Below are 23,572 nucleotides of genomic sequence, written 5' to 3'. Positions count from 1 at the left end.
GCTCGCGTTGCCAGGGGGGCGCGGCCGCAGCCTCGCGCCCGCGTTGCTAGGCGCAAATTTGTATATAAGTGCAAAAAAATGAGCGGCGATCCCGCTCAGCCTGCGGCGTCCTGAGAGAGACCTGAGGAATTCAGCAGGTACCGACAGACACTGAGCGTCTCTCTGTCCTGCCGCAGCGTGGATGTGGAGCTTGAAAGAGACCCCGGCTGCCCGAGCTCGTCTTGCCCCATGGATGGATTGAAGTGCTCGCTGTCAGTCCGCGCTGATCTCACGACGGTTCCGCATCTGGACGATTAAATCTGGCGGAAAATCCAAAACACTTCAGGACAAAGAAAAACTTCTTGCTGCCTGTAAGTATAAGATTAATCTTTTAGCTTTTATTGCTAATTCCATTCAGGTGTAATAATAGTAATAATAATAATAATAATAATGATGATGATGATAATAATAATAATAATAATAATAATAATAATAATAATAATGATAATAATAATAATATTTGCCAACAAGTAAGATTTTACTCTATCTTTATTTAATTAAGCATGCGCAGTGAGGCTTTGCTGCATAGTGTCGTGTGAACGCTGTGTTTACACTGGTCCTACTGTGTGTACTGATGCAGTGACCTGCAGATGCACCCAGAGGGCTGAAGGTGTATTAGGCTCACTGTTTTGAAGTTTGCTCCCTCGTACTCAATCAGTTATTAAAGTGGGGCCGAAAGTAAATTCAAGATGACTCTGTTTTTATTAAGCTGCTTCAGGCATTAGAGTAGATATTTAGAGTGTGGAGAAAAATCCAAGGTTTGACATCAGATGAATTTGAGCTGATTAGCAAAAATGTTGAAGAGCTAAATTAAAACCAACTTCCTGTGTCGTGCAGAGAAATCAAGCGTCCGTCGCCCCTTCGTCATGAGGAGGTCTCTTTCCCTGTCTTGCTGGGTCAGAGCGGTAGGCCTGATGCTCTGCCTGAGCCAGAGTGCTGTGGCCATGTTCCTCTCAAACTCCACGCGGCTCGACTCTATCCTGGACAATTACAAGGGCGAGGACGGCGAGTGGTGGAGGGCGAGGTCGAGGGCGAAGAGGGCCATCAGCGAGGAAGACAAGCACCTGATCCTCGACCTGCACAACAAGCTGCGGGGACAGGTCTACCCTCCGGCCTCCAACATGGAGTACATGGTAGGTTCAGAGCAAGCTGTGTGTGCTGTGATATTTCTCTCCCTAATTACATAAATGGACGATCTTGCCATTTGGAAAACAAATAACTTTTTAAGTCACAATGTGTATACCAGTGTTTTCTGACTTTTAATTCACTGTTTGTGAAGGATCCTTGCTACAGTTATAAGAAGATTTGTGTTTGTTTCACCAAGTTTGAGTTGCTACATAAATCCTGAATAGGGTTTATGTAGCAACAGTGTAGCAACAGTGTTGAACCATCTTCAACACTGAGGTGGTGAAGATGGTTTGGTAGCGGAGCACAAGTGTAAGATAGTGAAAAATTGCATACACTTTCAGTTGCTCCCTGAATATGTTTTCTGTTGCTTTAATGCTTATGCATGCTCAGTCAATGGAAAGTTGACGTTTCCGGTTATATTGAGTTGCCACCCCTTGGTTGTTTGTGTGATTTGTGGAGGATTGAGCTGCAATTCTGTCTCTGAAACCCAAAATAATTGGTTAGGAGATGGTCACAATCCATGGAAAACTGTTGTCTTCACCAGTAAAGTTGAAGAAAGGTTTCACAAACTGCGTTGTTCTGAAGAATCTATAATCAGTGTCGAGAAATCCAGTTCAGGTTTTACTACTCCTAGTGCCGAAAAAAACATTGAAAATACATTAAAAATACCCGATCTTCATAGATCTTTTAAAAAACTTTTGCCCAGTGTAGAACTAATAATAAGACTGAAAGTGAGACATAATCAAATGCATCCCAAACTCATCAAAAAACTGTGTGATAGCCTTTAGTTCAGCACTAACAGGAGCTTTGGAGTTGTTAGTGGTATTTTTATAGTGTTTAAAACTCATATCTTGTCTGAAACAATTTCTTTTTCTACTGAGGACACAAAGTGCTGATAATTAAACATCTTAAAACTTCTTCAAAGCATGTTTAATCAAGAGTTTTAAGGAAGCCTTTAGTTTGCAATTCTATCAACACATTAGGGTAAAAACCAGTTCATTGTCCTACACCACTGCTAGAGATGTACTGAGAACCGATTACTTCCTGGAGGCATATACTGCGTTGAAGTTTTAAAATTTTATCCAATTGCTGATGTTTGCCTGTGACATATGCAATGCACCAGTTTGTCGCAAAGAGGCTCACTGGAAATTGTCTGCACTGTAAACAACCATCCACCATTGGGAAGAGAGATGGTGGAAGAGAGATTGGCCTCGTTGAGCTGAACGAGGCCAATGCTAATGTTGATTCAATATTTTGAAGGGTGACGAACACGGCCTCAACAACTTTGCTCTCTTTGTCCTCATTGCCAAAACTACAGGGAGACTATGGTTACAAAACTGAAGATCGGGGTCTTCGTTCACAACTTCTCCTTCTGTTCACTAATGTTCCAGTGCCATCATAATTACCGACACCTATACTTTACTACTTTGCCGCACTGACTAAAATATTTGATAACTGATCACAGGACTTCTTATTTTTATGCTGACGAGGTGAGGTCTCAAGACCACTTTACCAACACGAGTTGAAACATTTATCCTTACAATCGAGCATCTAAGCAACAAAGCAACATTTTGTGGTGAGAGTCAGTGGGAATCATGGGATATTCATGTTGATTTTTCTGAATATGAACTCACAACCAAAACATGTCATTAGTCCTGTTTACATTGTGTAATACTGCATAACATACCCATGCACTATGTTGTTCATTTGTTTTGGGCAAAGAGTCTTCAGTACTGACACTTTCCATTGGTGGAGATATTTATATACATATATAAAATGTGTGTATTTAATATCCAATACACATTTATGTATGTCAAGGTGTGATTTGAATCAAGCAAAAAAATTTTTTTTTTGTTTTTTACTAAATATGAGGCATTTAAAATCAATTGACTGCATACTAAATTGAATTGGTTTCAGTTTAAATCTACATGTGTATATATATCATGACATTTTTACCCTCACAAATTAGAGAGACCAGTTAATTTTACAGTCATGGTTTAGGACTGCAAGCTCAATGCAGAAAGATTTGAACCAAGGACCTTCTTGCTGCGAGGCAACAGTACTACCTACAACACCACTGCTCTAAAGATAATTCATGCAAATACAATCTGATCTTACATGTATTATAAGACAGCCCAATTCAGCGTATGCCAATTGGTTGAAAGGTGTCTATGTACGGAAGCCCAAGTCGGGTTTTAGTGAGAAAGCTTCCCAAGAACAAAGTAATTTCCTGACTGCACAGAACAGGGAATAATGAAACTGAGCTCTGCAAGCCTGAGCTACTGTCTGGCTCGCCCCGAAGTCATGCCTCCTTCTTGGACGCCCTCACTGACCCTGGCCCAGGTCCAGCTTTCACCCCCGCAGTGTTGTCCTGTCCTCCACCTCAACCACCCTGCCCATCGGCCTCCGCTTCCTGCCCTGCCTGCACTCACTCCATCATTCCATTTCTCTCCATGTTGACTTTTTTTTTTTAATGCTTGACTTGCTCAATCTTCTGCCTCACTCACTGGCTATTCTGCACGCATTTTGTCGCCGTTTCTCGCTTTCTCTCTAACCTCGGGCCACATCTCTCCCTATCCATCACAGCTCACTCAAACCAATGCTGTGCTTTCTCTGATTTTGGACGCAACTTTGGGGAACTTGTTTCCAACGAGGTAGACCTCACTGGCGTGGGGACAGATTGCTTTCAGTGAGCCGAATCATGCCAGCTCTCCCTCAGCAGACTCTCTTGATAATTAAAAAACGATCAGAAATGTCCATCATCGCATCCTTTTGAGATACTACCTTGAGAAAAAAACTAACTAGACAGAGAAATATTTAATCAAAGTATGATTTCTTATATTCATCTAGATTGTGTTCTTGTCCTCCTACTAATTTTTACAATGACATTTGTAGTTGGACCCGTGTCTGCATTTAAAAAAGTTATTTTCCTTGGAAAGCGAAAACGAACCGGTCATTTTCCGCGAACCTCTCAAAAGGAGGATTTGTGGATTTTCTCCTAAGCTGGATAATTGAGATGGAAGAATAAGACATACATGAAGAACACACTGAGATGCCAGGGATCGTTAGAAATTGCAGCAAAGTTGGCGCGGTAAAGGCTTCATCTTAACCTTTTTTTTGTAAGTAGCAACGATGAATAGCTAGGGACTGATTTGGGGTTTCCAGTTCTTCAAATGAAGGAGGCTCATTGAGCTCTTAATCTGCCAGCAGAGTTAAAAGAAACAATCTTTGCCACTGTTTAAGTGTAAAAAAACGAAACAAAAAGAGCGTACTGTGCTGCACGCACAGTGTCTTACAAAAGTATCATATCCTTTAGGTGAAACAGAGACCAAGGCAAAACAGGACAGTAGAAAGAACATGATTTCCTTTGGCATGAATGAATGAAATTCATTACAACCAATTTAGTTCACATAAATAGCTTTCCTCTGAGAGTGAGGTCTTCCAAGTAGAAGTACAAATAAACTCTAAGACACATGTAGCTCTGGCAGGTTTATGTGGTAATAAAACTGTGTTGTGTTTTGTGATGACACTGTCCTCTGGAAACACAAAATGAGAGTGAAAGAGGTTCATTATATGCTGTGTCATATTGTTTCCACTTACCTCTCGTAAAGGTAAATGCACCATCTTCTACTTGTTTTCTTCACTTGGTCGTTAGTCCATTTTTAATATCTATGTGCATAAATAAGTGCCTGATGCCAAAACGTCATAATTTCACTTAACTGTATGCAGGAGAGATTTTATATTGCAGTCAATTGTATTTTTGATTCTCTTTCACATTTCCGGGGCAGTCACGATTTACTGATTGCCCCCAAAATGTGATCAGTTATGATCAAACTAAGGTAACTGTGGAGAGCTTCCCTCTGGGTCGTAATTTTGAACGGTGCGGCATAACCAGACAGGAGTGACGGAGTAGAAGATGCAGAAAGTTTGGACGAGACCAGAGGAACAGAGAGGGAAGGCTGAGATGGTTTTGACATGTTCTGGGAAAAGATAGACAGATAAGAATGAGGATGTTGGACATGGGAACTGCCAGGCAACTCCATATCTGGCAACTTGCTATGTGGTGGGCATAGCGGAGGAAGACAATGCGATGATTGATAAAACCGTTGAAGAGGCAACAGATAGATGCAGCATTAGTATATTCTCCAGTACAAATCTAGGTTTTCTAGTACTTCCTCAGAGGTTTATTAGAAAAGATGAACCTTAAGAACACAAGGGATAGATTTAAGTCGACTTGTGATCATTGTCTATGTAGCAGACATCCCAAAGTGTCAAAGTCATCAATTGTAAGAGAAAGAGTGAAACAATATCTTCTAGATTGGGAGGAACAAATGAATATATGATGCATGTTTTGTTTCAGCATTGTTTTAACCTCTAACTTTATTATGTTAAGGTATCTTTTTGTACCAGAATAAAAGGGTAAAAGGTATCAGGTTTCCCTTCATAAACCTTCACCGGTGCGTTACCTTTATGCGGAACATATGGTAAGCATTATGGTGGTCCACGATTAAGCATCATCCTATTACTCTTGACACAAGATAGGCATAATGCAGCTAAATGGTAGGCCAACAACAGTGAACACTGCATCTATTCTTTGCCCTCCCCAACAGAGTCAACAGTGCACTAATTTCACCATGGCATTTAAATTGCCCAACCCCCTACGCACAGTCTGTTTTTTTTTTGTTTTGTTTTTTTTTTCTGTTTGCTTCTGAACAAGATGTGAGTGAACTCCATTCAGGTATGTTGGCTTGAATTCACCTCGTTTTTGTTTGGTTCTTACATCTAAGACTGCATCAAGTAGCAAAACAAAGACTTTCTGTGTTGCTTGCTTTTTGGGTTTTTTTTTTAGATCAGTTACTGGAAACAAGCTATGAAACAACCACACCGAATAGTAGCACACAGCTGCAAGCTGATGTGGTGGTCTCGCACGTACGTGTCTGTGTGAAAGGAGGTGAACGTGTGCGTTGAGGCCTCGCTCTTACTGCCTGGTGTTAAAATCGCAAACAAAACAAAAAAATAGTGGGGTGAGGGGCTGGGGGCTTTTGAACTGAGTAGTAGAGAGCTGATTCCCCCTTCGGGTTCAGGCTGCCTCATGTATGTACGATTAGAGCCAAGCTGGTTTTGGTAGAACCTACGGTTGAAGAGAAGGATGAAATGTTCGAACAAGTTGTTATGAGAAGCACTTAAATCCACAAGTACGGTTAGTGGCCAATTAGTCAACTTAAATCAGCAGGGAGTTTGAGGTTCCCCTGGATGACCACATTTTTATTTTTTATTTTTTTCAGATCAAACTTTCTCCCAGCAGCAACCTGATGCTCCCACACCCTTACTGGTGCTGACGCTGACCCGAGTTTACCTTTCCTTGTCAAAATAAAGACGTTTTCATCTCTGTGAACATCGTCCGCCAATGTGTGCTTCATGTGTGCTTCATGTGTGCTTCATGTGTGCTTTTGTTTTCCAGTTATGGGATTACGAGTTGGAGAGGAGCGCGGAGTACTGGGCGCACGCCTGCCGGTGGGAGCACGGGCCGAGCCACATGCTGACACAAATAGGCCAAAACCTTGGAACGCACTGGGGCAGGTGTGTGTGAACCCATACTTTTTAAAGTTTGTTTCAGCTGCGGACGTTGCAGGACTTAAGCGTTTTCACTCAAAGTGGAATGGTACTTCCATATTGGTGGAGAAAGCTTCAAAGTAAGTCCGGTTTTTGAAAAGTTCCACTGTTATTTCCCAAGCACACAGTGGGAAATAATGTTGCAGTTTTGCTAACGCCTTCAGTAGCTGCCATCACCTACGTAAAACTAAATCTGTTTTTGTAGAATTGGATCAGTTCTTTTAGTTAGTGACCCATGATGAACTCTTGGCTGAGTTGCTGTCCCATTCGATTCCACGTTTTCTTGCTCTGGCAATGTTTAGCAGTGAGAAAATTTCACAACTTGAACGTGTTGCACTGGTGCCGTCACATCATCGTACCATGCTGGAACTTACAGTTACGGGATTACGAGTTGGAGACTCCTGACTGCAACAACAAATAATTATAATAATAATAATAATCTTTGTAGATGAAATCTGCATGATTTCATTCAGCGGTGGGTATGAAAGTGGCTGGAACATCTGAAAGAGTTCTGGCAATGAGGTACATCCTCGGTTATAGTATCACTTAAATAAAAGCTGATCTTCAAAAAAAAAAACAAATCATCTCGACCTTCAGCTGTTCGTTTGTGGTTTATGTGGCAGGCGAATATATTTGCTGGAAAATGGAATGTATCAATCTCTGTCTCCTACTGGTTCTGGTTCAGTAAAGTGTTTGAACCAGAACTGCATTGCACCAGTAGTTTAATGTAGTTCTTCACAACACTGATTTATGTTTACAAGTCATAAACACCATATCGTATTTAAATAACAATGTTTTCTGTTTCTTTTCCCTATCTCCTAGAAATCAACTGAATGGAAATAAAATACTTGATCATATATATTGTAGTTCTTGTCAGTGACATTCTTTTTGTTTAAAAATGCATAATTCTTGAACTTTAGAGACAGACCCCCGACCTACCATGTGCAGGCCTGGTATGATGAGGTGAGGTACTACAGTTACCCGTACTCCCAGGAGTGTAATCCACACTGTCCATTCAGATGTTCGGGGCCGGTTTGCACGCACTACACTCAGGTAGGAATCATCATGTCGCTTTTCTCAGAGGCTAAACGAGAGTTTATCAGTCTGTTTTTAATCAAGTTATTGAACGTGATTAGGAGATTATCTTAACTGGCCAAAACTTGTTTAGAAGATGTCATTCTTTAATTGTGCGACATAGGCCTATTTAAATCTATTCCATCAATAATCCGTTATTATACTACATTTCATCTACTCCGCATTAAAGTAATATTAGACAATAGACGACTGACTCTGTGCCTTTTGGTGTGAATAGTCTAGGAATTGGAAGGTTGGTAGTTTGATTCCACCTTCACCCAACCCATGTTGAAGTCTCATTGGGAAATACATTTAAAGCCAAGTGGTCTATATCAATGTGCATGTCGGTGCATGATTTTCTAAGTATGCGTAAGGGTGATTGAGTGAAATGAGAACGGTAAGTGTGACAGCCGAAGTGTTCAGTATGTTTAGTTCACCTTCAAGCAGCTTGTAATGTTTAAACGTCTTCGTTTTCAGCTGGTGTGGGCCACCAGCAATCGCATTGGCTGTGCCATCAACACGTGTTACAACATGAATGTTTGGGGAATGATCTGGACCAAAGCAGTTTATCTGGTCTGCAACTACTCCCCTCCGTAAGTCCGTGGACAAAGTGCAATCGATAGTTGAAGTGGTTCTGGCTCTTTTCGCAGTTTGATCGAAAATATTCAAATGTTGTTTTCTCAGGGGAAACTGGTGGGGCCACGCGCCATACAAATATGGCACACCTTGTTCTGCTTGTCCAGCCAGCTACGGTGGTGGCTGCCGAAACAACTTATGCTACAAAGGTAGGGCAGACCATCACCTGAGGGCAGAGGTGGGCAGAGGACCCAAAAATTGTACTCAACTACAACACATTTTTATTCACCAAGATGTACAAAGTAGCTATCCAAGAAGCTGCTCAAGTAAGATTAAAAAAGTATTTGGTAAAAAGTCAACTCAAGTACTGAGTAGACTTTAAAAACTACGTCATCAATATTTAAAAACTACATCATCAGACGGATCAAAGATTTACAGTTAAGTGGAAATTTTGGTGTTTTAATGACCAAAGTGACAAAATCAGGCAATCAGAAGATTTTTCAGAATCAGTTTCTTTCAGCTTTACTCAGAGTAGCGATACTTCATAGTAACATAGTACTATGTTAACTTTTAACATAGTAAAAGTTGAAAGTATAGTGCAGTAAAAATACTCCTGAAAGTAATTTTTTTCCAAAACGTTATTCATTTAAATGTAATTGAATACATGCAACTAGCTACTACCCAACTCTTCCAAAGGGCAATACATTTTCTGACCCAGCAGGTCGTTTCACCTTGTAATGCAATTTTGAAGCAGTTGTGACCTCGAAATACTTTTATCTAAGCAGGTGAATCTTTTTATTCTCATGTCTGATAACCATCGCTCAATGCAACTTAAACAAATAAGGAAAACGTAATAAGACGTGGCACAACACTTGAATGATACGACATTGCATTGTTTCTAGATGGTGGCGTTGAACGGCGTCCAGCTCCTGAAACGGAGGAAAACAACTACATTGAACCAGAACCAGTAAGAGACAGAGAGCCCCAACCGAGGGTCCGAACACCAGACCCATCACCTAATGCAAACACGGAGGGAAACCAAGTTTCCAGTACAGAGCAGATGTGTATGCACATCCCTCTTTAGTAAACCTTCTTTTCCGATACGTCTGAATTAATTTCTTAAAGCGTTTTGACTCTGACTGAAGTGATTCTTCGTTGTCTCACAAGCCCAACAGGTTGAGTGTGAGACCAAGCTGAGAGATCAATGCAAGGGAACAACCTGTAACAGGTAAAACATCAGCTGAAAGAATATCTGTTTCTAGTGCGCATGCCTGAACCGTTTTGCCATGTTTGCGTAACATCAGCGCTGCGTGAATGTCGACCCACATGCGGCCTCTGTCCACAGATATGAATGCCCACCTGGTTGCTTTGAGCGGCCTGGGAAAGTAGTCGGGACTTCTTACTACGACATGGTAAGTGGTCACTTAAACGGAGACAGTTCATGTGTTTTGGAATGAGGTTCTATCGAAAGGTTGTAACCAGTTGACCTTCCGTACAGTAGATGACTCTGTTGGTGTCTTCAAGTCTAAAAGGGTAAATCCAGATGAATTGGTTCCTGGAAGCTGAAGTCAGGAGGTTGTGTGAGAGGGGCGAACACTAAAGCCAACCTCTGCTGTTCTGAAATAACCTCCATTATGTCACAGCAGTTTATATGCACAGGATGTGGAGGTGAGAGGCAACTTGCCATCAGTGATCTTTGTGTGTGAAACTTGTACTGAGAGGAGAATGTGAAAGCGCGTTCCCTCTCACAGTAACTGGTATAAAAGTAAAATGTGTTAAAAGCAAGAAGCACAGAATAGTCTTTTAATTATTTTAACTTTTTTTGCTAAACAGATACTCTGAGAAAAAAAATATAAATTTCTGTTGCATTTCCAGCACGTTTCACACAAGAAGAACATTGGTGGTGCACCGCCTCCAGAGTACATCCATCCATCCATTTTCTAATCATCCTTCTCCCTAACGGGGTCTGGTGCCTATCTCCAGCTGCGTTCCAGGCGAGAGGCGGGGTACACCCACAGAGACAAACAGGACAAACTCTTACTAGAATCCCAACAAAAACTCTGAATTTTCACTTGGAGACAACCACCAGTGTACCATTACTGCATTTTATAACACCTTGTTTGTGAAGACTCAGATAGTCTTTGACTCGTCTTTCAGCAATCCAGTGTGTGTGGAGCGGGGCTACACTCTGGGGTCATTGACAACGACGGGGGATGGCTGGATGTGACCCGACTGGGTAGAAAACATCTATTCACCAAATCATACAAGAATGGTGTCCAATCCATTGGGTAAGGAATTTAACGTGGTGCTCATATGGACATCAATGAAATCTCTTACCCTGTATTTGTTTAAACACCATCCTTCTCCCCGGTCACTACCCTTTAATCATCTCTGCAGGAAAAATAGAAGTGCCAATTCCTTCAAAGTGGAATCAGTACCTGGTAAGAATTTTTTTTATTTAATTCTTTTGCTGCTATTATTTGCATAAGGACATACTGCAGAACAATTTTTAGCTGCATCTGCTTTACTTTCCAGTAAAAGCAATAAGATGCGATACAACAGTGGCACTTTTCTGTCCTTTCAAGAAACCCGTTCGACACTGTCCCAGGTACGACTCAGAGACTTTTACATCAATTCCATCTTGTTTTCTAGTCATGTTGCGGCAAATGCATCAGTTTCTCACCGGCAGACGTCGTGTTTACAATAAAACATATTTATATTGCTCCCATTTAAAAAAAAACAAAACGTAGATACCATCCCAAGGCACATTAAATGACATAAGTTCATTTACATAGAGTTGAACTCAAACTCAAATCAGTTCAATTCACTGAAATATAATCCAATTTTGAAGTCAAAATTAAATTACATTATATGCAGTCAGATCCAGGTGATATTTCCAAATACCTAAAAAGAAAAAATTAGTGGCGGCGGATTACAGAGCAATTGACCTTGCAGCAATCCTTCATCCTTAGCAAGCATGTGAGGACAGAGTGGAGGAGCCGCTCTCTCTTATCTGATCAGGAGCACACAGAAATAGTGAACGACAGCCTTTATTGGGAAGGAAAATAAAGAGTCACAGTTTTTGTTCTAGAAAGACACACAATTAAAACACTGGGACAGCAGTAACTTCTACTGGAAGGAAAAACCAGGAGGAGCTAAGGGCAGCAATAGCTCGGCTCAGAAAAGAGCTCAGACATCAGGAGTACTTTCTGTGGGAGAAAAAAAAAAACCCTGAATCTTTCATCACATTCTTTGAGGTGGGACCACACGGAGAAAAACTAGGATGGCCAAATTGTCAAAGTTGAGGTTTGCTATGAAGCTATTGTGGAGAAATCGGTGTCCTTTTTGTTCCCTCATTTTCCATCGAGATAATGGGAAAAGGAAAACAAAATAGAAATGGGAATTTAAGTCTCTGATTATTTATTCACTCACTCAACTTTCTTGCTGTTAATAGAAAAAACATCAGGAAATGTCCTACGACTTTGCGTTTCTCCAGGTTTTATTGCCCCAAGAACTGTTTGCATGATAGTGGAGCTCGAGTCTTTGGAACAAAGTACTATACAGATGTAAGTGTTTCCATCATTAATAACTCCTGTTCTTTGTTACTGTTTTTTTTTTTTCACCTTTTACAGAACGGTAAATAATTTGCTTTATAATATGTTGTGAAGAGATCTAGTATCTGCAGAGCAGCCATCCACGCCGGAGTAATGCGGAGTGAGTCAGGCGGCTACCTTGATGTGATGCCAGTGGACACACGGCGGCAGTACAGTGGCAGTTACCAGAACGGGATCAACTCAGAGAGGTAGATCACCTTCAGGTCTCCAGGGACTCACGTGAACAGGACATGAAGCAAGAATCCAGGAAAACCTCTACTAATTCATAAATTATGGATAATTTAGTCTTATTCTCACATGAGGAACCTATATATGTAGTTTTATACTTTTGCCTTTATGTCTTTCTTTTGGTTTTGTTGTTTTGTTCGTATTTCTTTCCAATTCATATATTGCACTTTGAACCCAAAGTTCAAAGTTGCATTTGTTGGCTATATATATATATATATATAATATATATATATATATATATATATATATATATATATATATATATATATATATATATATATATATATATATATATATATATTTAAGTCTCTGATTATATATATATATATATATAATATATATATATATATATATATATATATATATATATATATATATATATATATATATATATATATTACACTCCTCTGTTCAAACAATTATGTGCAAGTGGGCAAATATTTAGTAATAATACTATTCAGGAAGGAAACATGTATCGAGTCCCAGAGATGAATGTGTTTTGGTGAGAAATATGAATTAAGTATTTTACTAACATGGACTGAAAGACCAATCTGAGAGGAAGAAGCAAGAAATTGGAAAGAGGTTTGCTTGGCAGCCTAAAGGCATCGTCCTCGAGGGTTGCAGCACCGTGTTGGTGAACTTCCCAAAATATTGGCAATCAGTCTTAAGACATTGAGCAAAAAAGTTTAACTTTAGGTGAAATAGCACACTGCCAAATCCGTTACACTCGAAATCTCAAAATCTGTATTTTGAGTGGCCATCATTTCCCGTATCTGTTTTCAGTTGCATTCGTTGGCTAATGACACAACATTCGTGCTTTGTTTAAGTGCGTATGCATTCACAACAGAATGTCTTTTTCACTCTCTGACTCGTGTTCTTTCAGCTTACTGAGCCCCACAGGAGGAAAAGCCTTCAGAGTTTTTGCAGTCATCTGAGAAAAAGACCCGAAAGGACGAAGTACCGGCGATCGTATCTGAGAAGCCCACCCAGCGTGAAATTAACAACCGATAATTTTGCCCCGGTGTAAATAACTCAACTTGTCTGACTCAAACACTTGAAGTCCTACATGCGTTTTTCCTCAAGGATTGGCTTGTTTCTTAGGTCATAGATGAACTGCTTTCCAGTCAGCCTGTGGCGAAGGATTTTCTAGAATTATAGTTTTTCAAAGTCTTCTGGCCTGAACCTTCAGTTAGCCACAGAATACACGTGTGCCCACAATGCACTTGTGGCTGCAGTGATATCGTGACATCATGCTTTTTAACACTTAAAAATAACTAATACACACCATTCCAGTGTGTAATTTCAGGCATTAAGGTTAAAGCCTGATATCATTTTTAGTCAGAGCATTTCAGAGCTCCTCAAGTCTTTTTCTACATGCAGCAACTACATAAGGGAAAAAATGACTCAGCTAGCATTAAAGTAGGAAGCATTGTGACACAAGCTTTCTGAAATTAAACTTTGAGGTAATCAAAATGTGCAGAAACACGTACAGTTCCATTAGAGTAGGACTGGTTTTAGAAACTTTAACTCAGTTCATGCATTTCCGATCACCTCTGGCATAAATTATCTATTAACATTGAGGTTTTCAAGATTTATTTGAAATGTTAATCTTCTAAACAAGAATCTAATCCACTCGGTCAACATTGTGCATTCAGCCTCTAATGTATACACAGATTCCTCATTATTATTTGGTCACAAGAGTCCGTGGAGAGTTGCATTGTTTTCTGACTGGACGTTCAACCGCTCCTCTGATTTAGATGAGTTTTAGTTGAGTTTTAAATTGGTCCGTTTCCCGGCACAGACTCAGGAAACTCTAACCGAAATCCTTCCTAAATCAGATGCAACACTCAGGTGTCTATAAGTCTCAAACAAGATGAATTAACCCCTCAGGACCAACAAAATGCAGATGCAAAACGGTGTTTTAAACTCTGGATCAATCAGATTAAATCCATACTAAATCCATAATCAGCAACATAAACAAACTATGCAAGTTGTATTGAGGAATATTTGTCCAAATATAAAGTGGGGTGTATGAATACATTTCAGCCTTGCTGGAGAAAAGCTTCAAATAAATAATCAGAAAATTCATGTCAGCGTTAAGTATATGTAAACTTCTGACTGGGAAAATATATGAACGAAATACATGTCAATTTTAACTTTAGAAGTCCTACTTTTATTTATTTCTCTTTATGTTCAGTTATTCATTGTTCACTTATAACCAAACAGGCCACAGTGATCGACTGCTGAACGGAAACATAACATGGGCTAAAAGGCACATTGTATATTTTGTACATGGTTTTGTTGTACATAGTGCTTAACGTGCTTGCTATTGTCTATTTCTGTCTACTTTTTTTTTGTTGTTTTTTTGTTTTTTGACTTCAATCTTTTGGAGGCTGTACAAAAAAAACGTACAAAATCATGATAGTCAAACAACCTGCATGCAAAGATATATATTTGCAACATATGCATTTCTTTTCATAAATTAAGAAATCTACTCTACTGTCAGTTGTGTATAAAAAATTGTAACATATTTGATGTTTTTTGCTATATTTTTTCAGCTTCTGTTTAATCCTGGCTGGCCAGGAACCTGCATGGCAGAATCACAATTAAAAGAGTTCAAACCTCATTGTGTCACTTCTTTTCATGTGTCAGACACTCACCAACAGATTCATTTAGCTCTGTGTAAAGTAAGGGTTAAAATCTAGTATAACATAAAATGAAAAAGGATAAATGGAAGGTTGGAAGATGCACTCACATACAGTCTGCAGTGACAAAGTTTATTATTTAATAACGAGGGTCCATCTGAAAGTGTTGCATGGGTTTATGGGGTAGGATATTCATATGTTTTTTACATCTTCCTACTCCTTTTTACTCTATCATGTTCGAAATAAATAAAAAATAAAGCGATAAATGGTTTCATATTGCACTTATATGTATCTTTTACTGTAAAAAAAAAACAACAACAACAAATAACTTCCTGAAGTTACCAGATTATTTGTAGAGATGTGAATAAAAATTTTGGTAAAATTACATCATTTTAAAAGGCACATTGTATATTTTATGTTTCATCAGTCTCACCTAATCAATCAATCAATCAACTTATCTGTCTGATGCAAAATATTTAACTTCCCTGGAAATGATCATATTCAAAAAGACCAGGCGTGTCACTCACACGTACTCCAAAAAAACTCAGGCATTTTTACTCATTAAATATTCATTATATCCTTATTCTTCCACCTTACTCTTGTGTTCTGCTTTATTTCAGTATATCATGCAAAATTGAATAAAATTCTTATTTAAAAAAAGCCTAGTCAAATTTGATATGTGTGATGAAAAAATAAAGAACCTGAATGGGTATAAATGCTTTTGCAAGGCTACATCCTCCTAATCCCAAATGAAAGGTGAAGAGATCGCTCTGCTTCTTAGTGTATATTACAGCTATATTACTGCATATATTACTGCATTAGAGCGATCATATCACACCAGCGTCTGTCCGTCCCACTGTTTAGTTAAAGGTTCAGACGTCCCAAGCTCAGCTGCAGATCAAACTGTGGAGAACTCTGTGTGTTTCCAGGAACCGGGGGGACCGCAGAGGTACAGAAACCCGGCTGCTCCGGGGCCAAGGAGGAGATTTTATCTTTTAGCTGCTTTTGTGTGTTTGAAGCAGAGTGCAAAAATGTTTTTTTTAACCAATCAAAACACGCGTAAGCTGTTCGGATTCGGATCTCAAAAGCATTTAGAGTCGCGAATACGATTTATGTTGTCACAGTTAAAGGGTCCATTAAGACAAAAATCACAACTCTGCACTAAAGGTTTCATCTTTCACGCCGCTTCCTGCGCCGCTTCTTATCGCCTCTGCTTGCAGAGCGGGCGACCTTTGATCTCGGCCCTGTGAGTGAAGAGATGTAAAAGCACTTCGCCCCCCTCCCCTCGCCGTGGCAGTGGCCGACACACACAAAGACCAACTTTGTGTGCTGTGGATCTTATCGCTGAGACTCTCTTATCGTCCCAGGATGAATTTCCTCTCCTTCCTCTGGCTCAGATGTGTTGAGGTCCTGGCTCACAGATCTTCCTTTGATCAACTTGTATTGCAGACGGAGCGTACCCCCAAACAAAATCACTCTGCAAAACTACAAAAATGATCCATGTGGGTACATGTGTATAATACTGAAGGGATTGCATTCAAAAAAAAAAAGAAAGAAAGACAAGTACAGCTGTTGCAACAGTAACACAAGCCTGCTTGAAGTGGACGTGGCCTCCCACTGAATGTGAAGGATATCACATGAAGAAATCTAGAATGAAATGTGCTGACTGGGTCTGGGCCAGGTTTTCCTGGAGGAGGGAGCAGCGCAGCCCTGCTAAAATTCACAAGACCTTGTTGCAGGGGCAGCCGCTGGCGCACGGACCCCTCTGGCCAATTGGCCAACTCATCAATCACAACAGATCCATTTAACCAACCTTTCAATTAGCTTTTCCGCTGGGTCAGTGACAGGCGTATTTCGACGCTCACGTTGGCCACTCAACAGAAAGATAACAAATTTGCTTAGGAAAGCAGCAACAGACTTTACTGGTGTTATAATAAAGAAATAAAATGATGCATTGCCAGGCAAGTGGGTGACCAATCAAGCGAATGTAAATTGATTAAACCAATTCATAAATTAAACCAAGCTGTCTGTTTTCTAGATGCCAGATTTTTTTTTCATATTTTCCCAAAAAAAGAGAGAAAAAAAAACAGGCATTCTCAGTTAATATTTTTAGTTAATATTTTAGTTTTAACTAACGAGTCATTTCAAAAACCTCCCATTTATAAAGTCACACAGATGTACGGTTGTACAACTGCATGCATCTCTTTGTAGCCATTTACAAATGTGTGAACATGGAACTGGGGGTGGAGGGGGTGTGGCCAATGACAGCTCATTTGCATAAAAGTGACAGAGCCCTAAAAAAAAAGAAGCTCATTCTGAGATGAGCTGAAAATAGGCAGAACTGAGCTGGTAAAATTTCATTTTTCTGAGAATTGTTTTTACACAGAATATGTAAGTAACATATCTTGTTAATCACATTAACTTGTTTAAGAAGAACTACATGGTTTTCCAAACTTGAGGAAAGCGTCATAAGACCAGTCAGTCTTTAAAGACTGCAGCAAGATTTAAATTGTTACAGTTCTCAAAGTTGAAGAGCAAATTTACTGACACTTTTTATTTTCTTAGGAATTTGATTTCTATGGTAACAGTGATCAACACAGCCCATTTTTGGCTGAAAAAACTAAACTTTAACCTTTTGTTGTGAGAAGTTGAAGAGGAATAAACATTTTTGTAGCGCACTGCAACCTGGTAACTTTACATTGCTTGCAATGCGTTCGTAATTCAAATTTTTCTGTGATTTTGTCTCTTCACGTTGAATTTAACCTACTTTAAATTGGTACATTTCTTTGATAGTTGATAAACTTGGAAAATACTGCTACAGCTTAAAGGTAGCCTTTGAAAAAAAAGCAGTAAAAAGGCTACTTTGAAACTGGAGCCAAATGTTGCACTGTACTTAAATCTCTCAGACGCCCCTTTAATTTTCTTTATATAGCAAGAGTTTGAAATTATACATCATCATCGTCATCATCATCCCTTGAACATTCTGTTATTTGAAGCTAAATAAAAGTGAACGACGTGTATCTCCAGGACCCCTTGTTGAATCTTTGCATGTTGAACCTGCTTACACGAGGCCTCCGGCTTATAGCTCTAAAATGTATGTTCTTTCCACAGAAAGTGAATAAACACAGCTTCCTGGTGTTTGCATAGGACTAACAACATACCCCCATGTAGCCAGTTTTAGCGATAAAGTCTTTTTGATTGTGTGTGTTGGCCACTAAAACACAGAAATGTCAAAAAGACGTGGCAATTACGTTGCGTGCGGGGCGGCGGGGGGCTGAGATATGGTTTAAATTTGAGCACAGCTGGTCAGGCTCGAAGCACACCATCGCGCATGTGGAGATGTGCGCGTGTTTATGTGCACACACACCTCCGCGGACTAATGCGTAATTGTGCGTGTGCTCTGGGCAGTCCTTTTCTAAATATGTCCAGGGCAATCACGCTCATGCTGTACTGTCGGCTGAGCCGGCGGTTAACGTTTTGGGCGGACACACACCATGTACGTGGGCCAACAATGGCTATGGTGTGTGTGTGTGTGTGTGTGTGTGTGTGTGTGTGTGTGTTTGTGTGTGTGTGTGTGCGTGTGTGTGTGTGTGTGTGTGAGAGAGAGAGAGAGAGAGAGAGAGAGAGGGCGTGTGGTTGGACTACCTCCTCTCCGCTCCCCACCACTCACAGATATAGATGATGCTATTATTTTAACATACTTAGCAGCTGTGTTTTTGGTGGCGAAACACAGTATTCATTTTCCCACCACGGACATCTCTGATGGTGGAGGTGTATTTATATCTGGGGACTGTTTCGCTCCACTTTCTCATGACAAGAAACCGACCTGGAAGCTTCTCAAAGTCAACCCTGGTTAGTCGTTGTGTCACTCCATTTGCTCTAATAGAGACTTTAGATACGGACAATTCCTTCTCTTGTTTGTCTGACGTGGCAGGAGCGTTTTCAAACAATGTTTTTTGTCGTGCAACGTCCGTCCTAAGAATGAAACCACGCTTTCAAAGTCAACCGCGTTGTAACAATGTTCCCAGGATCTTTGGACAGCCTTTAGCTACTGGGATGAGACGCTGGTCCACGTTTTCATGATTCGTTTCACGGCAAATCCATCTGGGAGGTTGCTGAAACAAAATCTGTCTTAGTCTCATCCAGATCTAACAGATTAATGACTCATTTAGGTGAATATGGCTGGTTGTTCTGTGTTGCCTTGTGATGGACTGGCAGCCTGTCTCTTGCCCAATGAATGCTAGAGAAAGGCACCACCTGCCCACTGAAACCTTTTGAGCATAGACTATAAATGCAGACATTGGATAAAGAGAATAAGAACATCAACTAACAGTGTGCGTTTTATTTTCGCAAACAGATCTTGAAGGTTCTCCCAAACTTCAAGCTGAATGGCCGATGAGGTGGTTTGCGAGACTTCCATGTTCACACACACACACACACACACACACACACACACACACACACACACACACACACACACACACACACACACACTTTTCAAACATGGCGCAGACCAGCTGGGGGGCTCCCCTCCAACTTTTCAGGGTAGGTCACGCCACATTCATGTCACAAAACAGTCAACCTCCTCCAAGGTTTCAGTTTCCATCCGCTTGATCACCTTCGCGGGTATTTTGTGAAAAACTGCACAAATTAACGTAATTCCTGGCTGAAAGTGATAAACGCTCCCTAAAAGTTGCTAAAACAGGACTACTAGAAACACGATGTCAACAAAATGTCAAATAAAATGACAATAAAATGCACGAGCAAACTTCTAACCAATCACAGAACACCTCACACAGACCTCTGTACCAAACAGAAGGGCAAGTGGATGCCTTCCTGTTAACAGGATCGGGCGAATGTTTTTTTGTGACTCGACTACGCCGTGAGAGTCGATGTTGACACATTAGATGAAATGTGGGAGAGCCTGAACGATCGACCGACTTGGCTAAAAGTTAGCTGTGATGGTTTACCAGGTGACATGCTCATGAATTAAATTTGAGGTGTCGCTTCTGTTTCTAATTTGTTCTTGTCTAACTCTGTCCTCCTCTCGCATCTTGTTCTAACCAGTAGGTTTCCTCTACCTCCACAGTGTTTGTTACTCGTTGAGTGGCCTGCCATGTTTGTCTCATTTCAAAGTGCTGACACAGAAATGCCCGCTGATTTAATGTCAGCCGCTTCAGATCGCACTGCAAGGCTTTTTTTTTTATTTTTCAGTTCGAATGTATTTTGAGAAATATTAATTCTGGCTGAATCGGCACTTACCGCCCACACAACAAACACACTGACACTCACTTACCGGTCCCAAACTGATATTATGGGCTCGGCATCCCTCTCCTCCTGTTTTATTGGTAACCCACAGGGAGACTTTCAGTGCCAGCAGAGCGTGGCAGAGGGTCACTGGCTCCCACAGCGCCACAAGATTCATATTCTTGCTTCATCCACTCAGATCCTTCGCTGTTGATCCACCTGAGGAACAAAATTTTCCACTCGGACCAAGAATAGTTTCCAGACTGCAGGCCAGTTTTCAGACTGCCTGGTTACGGCAGACTGTGTACAAACAAAGTTTCGTTAGGTACAAAATGTATGCATTATTTCTCATTTTTTTCCCTCAATGAAGGGAGCAGTTTGAGTTGTGAGTCTTGGTGAGGAAAAACTGGCAGACAGTGGGATTTAGAAAGAGAAATCACAAGTGAGTCGTTGACAAATCACGGCGTATGGCAGGAATGAGCATGTCCATGAGGGACGGAGACAGACAGGGAGCTGTTTGATCGGCAGTGCTCACAAAAGGTATGATGCATGGCCAAAAATGTTATTGGATTATCAATAAAAGAAAGTCAATTCTTAGCACGTTAATTTTTATGAAATTCCAAAAATACTTAACTGACTGCAGTGAGTCTAAGTTAATGGATTTCAGGAGGTCATTCCAGTCGTCTAGAGTGTGTATTTGAAAACCCTGCCTTGGACTTCTTGGTGCAAAAGACCGAAATCTGGCATTGACTTATTAAATCTACGAGGGGAAAAAAATAAAATAAAATGAAAAAATCTAACATTTCTGTTCATATTGAGAAGATGTCATCAGATCAATGAGGTAACCCTCCTGTTCCACTGGATTCCCAATTTGGTGCTGTGTTGAATTGAGATCGGTTTATGATGAGCAGACTTTCAACTTCTAAAAAACTTTATTTTAACATATTTGTTACAACTGTCACAATGTTGGAACAGTAGAAAACTTTGACATGTAATCTGTGAAAGAAAAGAGAGAAAAAAAAGCTCCTTTGGTTCCTTCGAATGGTCCCCGTCGTTTACAGATATATACACATGGTTCACATCATAAACAGCCAATCAAATCGAAGAGAAACGTCTCGGCTTGGCTGTCGGATCACGTCACACCTTCGTTCAAGGAGAAGATTGCCTGTGTGCTACAGCTGCGGTAACTCCATCATTAGACGGAGAATTAAACAATTCTCAGTTGGTACCAAGGGGCCCAATGAAATGTCCCCCACGCCGGCACGCTACTGCTACTGTTGATGCAAGGCAAGAAGGAAGCATGCTGCTTCCACGCTATTTGACCTGACTGTGGAAATATTGCAACAGGAATCAATGTCTATGAGACAAAACAATGTTTTTTTAATCTGTCATAGTCCCGAGTTTGATAGACAGCACTCCTGTGGGAGTGGCATCCTCGTTTTTATCTTAGCTGACACGAGCGGGACCTGCAGCTTTGCTCCTTCATGTTGCATTTATGCATGCTTTTCTATGTATTTAGTGGTTATTTGAGCAAATCCCCTTCATATTTTTGATGTCGACCAGGTCTTTTTGTCCTCACTGCTATAGGTAGTCGTACAGAGGAGAGAGTTGAGATGACATAGGAACTAATTAGGAAAATTGTTCCAGGAGTTATGGCGATAAACGATAATATTACCATTTTTAAATCATATAAAAGTAATGACAAAGTAATACAACACTGGAACTGGAAGACATTTTAAATAATAAAAATAAACAAATAAAATGAGAAGGCTAGTTGAGACCAAAGGACCAAACTAAAGGCTTTTATCGTCCAGTTCTTGGTAGAAAGAAGGAAAGGAAAAAAAGAGATGAGCGATGAGTCATGCCAAAGGAAATGATTGATTTTGTTTTTAACTATCATGTGATTAATTGATTTATTCATTATTGTGGCAGGCCCATTCTGCATGATCTTTGTCAATTTAGCCTGCTATCAAACACAAAATGTAAAAAGAAGGCGTCTTTCAACTTGCGTTATGTTTAATGCCAAATTTATTCATGACATTTGCTCTCTCTAAGACGCTGACAGCAGCCAAACATTTTAGATTTGAAGTTGTGCTGTGCTGCAGCCATCTTTGTCACTGGTTTGTCATACAAAAACAACGGCTTTTATATTGGTTAGTTTATTTAGACGGGATGATGCGATGTCCTGTATTAAATTTCACAGCTAATATCGGCCGATAGTGACGCCAGGCCGATAGTATCGTGCATCCGTAGCGAAGACTTCAGATGACCGAGGATATGGCGATGCTCTGAAAGTTATTTGTTTTCTGTAGATCAGCGAGTTCTGCGATACGTTCCCATCTGACCCCTGCAACCGTTTTAAGTTGAAAGTCTCTTAAATCCACTTCTTTCTGCATCCTGATGTTTAGTCTGAGCTCGAGGAAGTCTTCTTCATCAAGTCTAAATGGCAACATGAACTGAGTTGCTGTCATAAACTGACAGTTTAAGACGTAATTGAACTGACATACTTGACAAAGCAGCCACTGACTGTATCTGGAGATGTACAGGGCATCGTTTTCTCATAATCAAAGCTTTAAAAGTATCAACAGAGTTTGGCCATTGTAGATGTGTTGCATTGCTTAACAGAGTGATGCTTTAAATCTCCACAAATGCCCTGAAATAAACCTGCCCTGATGCACGGGAGTCTTGGTGCTCCCGATACTGCGTTTTGCGGCCTGGCACAGCAGCGACTCAGTTGAAATTTATCCCCGGAGTGATGACACGAGACATCGTCCAAACCCTCCAGCGTGTTTGCGCAGCTACCTGGTTTTGGAGTGGGGGGGAGTCGGTAAACAGGTAAAATGCTGCAAATAGAATCTATAGCACTTAAGAATACAGTGTGGAGGGAGGGCGCCCTGGTCCCCGGCCTGCGTCAGCACTGACCTTTTTGCTGTTTGCTAAAGGGATTTGATTTCACCTCCACCTTGCTCCTTTTTACTTTTTTAAAATTTTGTATATTTTTTTTTTCTTAGATTCACTCTAAAGCCACCTGAGGAGGATAAAATGGCAGTTTTGTCCAGGAATGAGAAGTTGTGGTATTTCAGTCGTGGGCCAAGTGATAAAACGTTAATGAGGTGGAGGAATGTTTGGCATTTTCCAGCAAAGATACGTGAACTTCTGCTGCCTTCAAAGCACGCGTTCTTGTATTTTGAGCTGAAACTGTTTCTGCCCGGGAGAGATCACAGGTTTTCTTGAAAGCGCGAAATAGGAAGGGCTTCGCCACTTCTTACCTTCTGATGTAAGCAAAGCTCGTTTGCATTCATTCTTCTACCTTCTGAGTCTAGGTTTTTAATGTCCTTTGCTGCAAATGTATCTGTTGCTGTTTGGTTTCTGGTGTTATGATTTAATCAGGTTTGGCTGCCATAGACC

At 40.4% G+C, this 23,572-nt stretch overlaps 1 protein-coding gene across 1 annotated transcript; it reads left to right on the top strand.

The window, feature by feature from the left end:
• The first annotated feature begins 63 nt into the window (after positions 1-63).
• Positions 64-14,898, top strand: LOC129362042 (cysteine-rich secretory protein LCCL domain-containing 1-like). The gene is made up of 15 exons (XM_055033363.1): positions 64-350; positions 877-1,172; positions 6,629-6,747; positions 7,701-7,833; positions 8,332-8,447; positions 8,539-8,639; positions 9,333-9,494; positions 9,598-9,658; positions 9,776-9,842; positions 10,588-10,718; positions 10,828-10,871; positions 10,966-11,038; positions 11,927-11,996; positions 12,099-12,232; positions 13,156-14,898. The coding sequence occupies exons 2-15, from the start codon at positions 906-908 to the stop codon at positions 13,205-13,207; spliced, it is 1,530 nt and encodes a 509-aa protein (XP_054889338.1). The 5' UTR covers positions 64-350; positions 877-905; the 3' UTR covers positions 13,208-14,898.
• The last annotated feature ends 8,674 nt before the right edge of the window (positions 14,899-23,572 follow it).

The sequence above is a fragment of the Poeciliopsis prolifica genome, unplaced genomic scaffold (genome assembly GCF_027474105.1).
Source record: "Poeciliopsis prolifica strain line A6 unplaced genomic scaffold, Auburn_PproV2 SCAFFOLD008, whole genome shotgun sequence".
Lineage (NCBI taxonomy): Eukaryota > Metazoa > Chordata > Actinopteri > Cyprinodontiformes > Poeciliidae > Poeciliopsis > Poeciliopsis prolifica.
The sequence above is the reverse complement of the archived record's forward strand: the minus strand, read 5'-3'. Positions and strand labels throughout refer to the sequence as shown.

What these genes read in the sequence shown, in the direction of transcription:
- LOC129362042 (XM_055033363.1), top strand. Translation starts at nt 906, where the DNA reads ATGAGGAGGTCTCTTTCCCTGTCTTGCTGGGTCAGAGCGGTAGGCCTG. An exon ending in CTTGGAACGCACTGGGGCAG is followed by an intron (nt 6,748 to 7,700) that starts GTGTGTGTGAAC and finishes CTTGAACTTTAG; the next exon opens with AGACAGACCCCCGACCTACC. An exon ending in GTCTGCAACTACTCCCCTCC is followed by an intron (nt 8,448 to 8,538) that starts GTAAGTCCGTGG and finishes TTGTTTTCTCAG; the next exon opens with GGGAAACTGGTGGGGCCACG.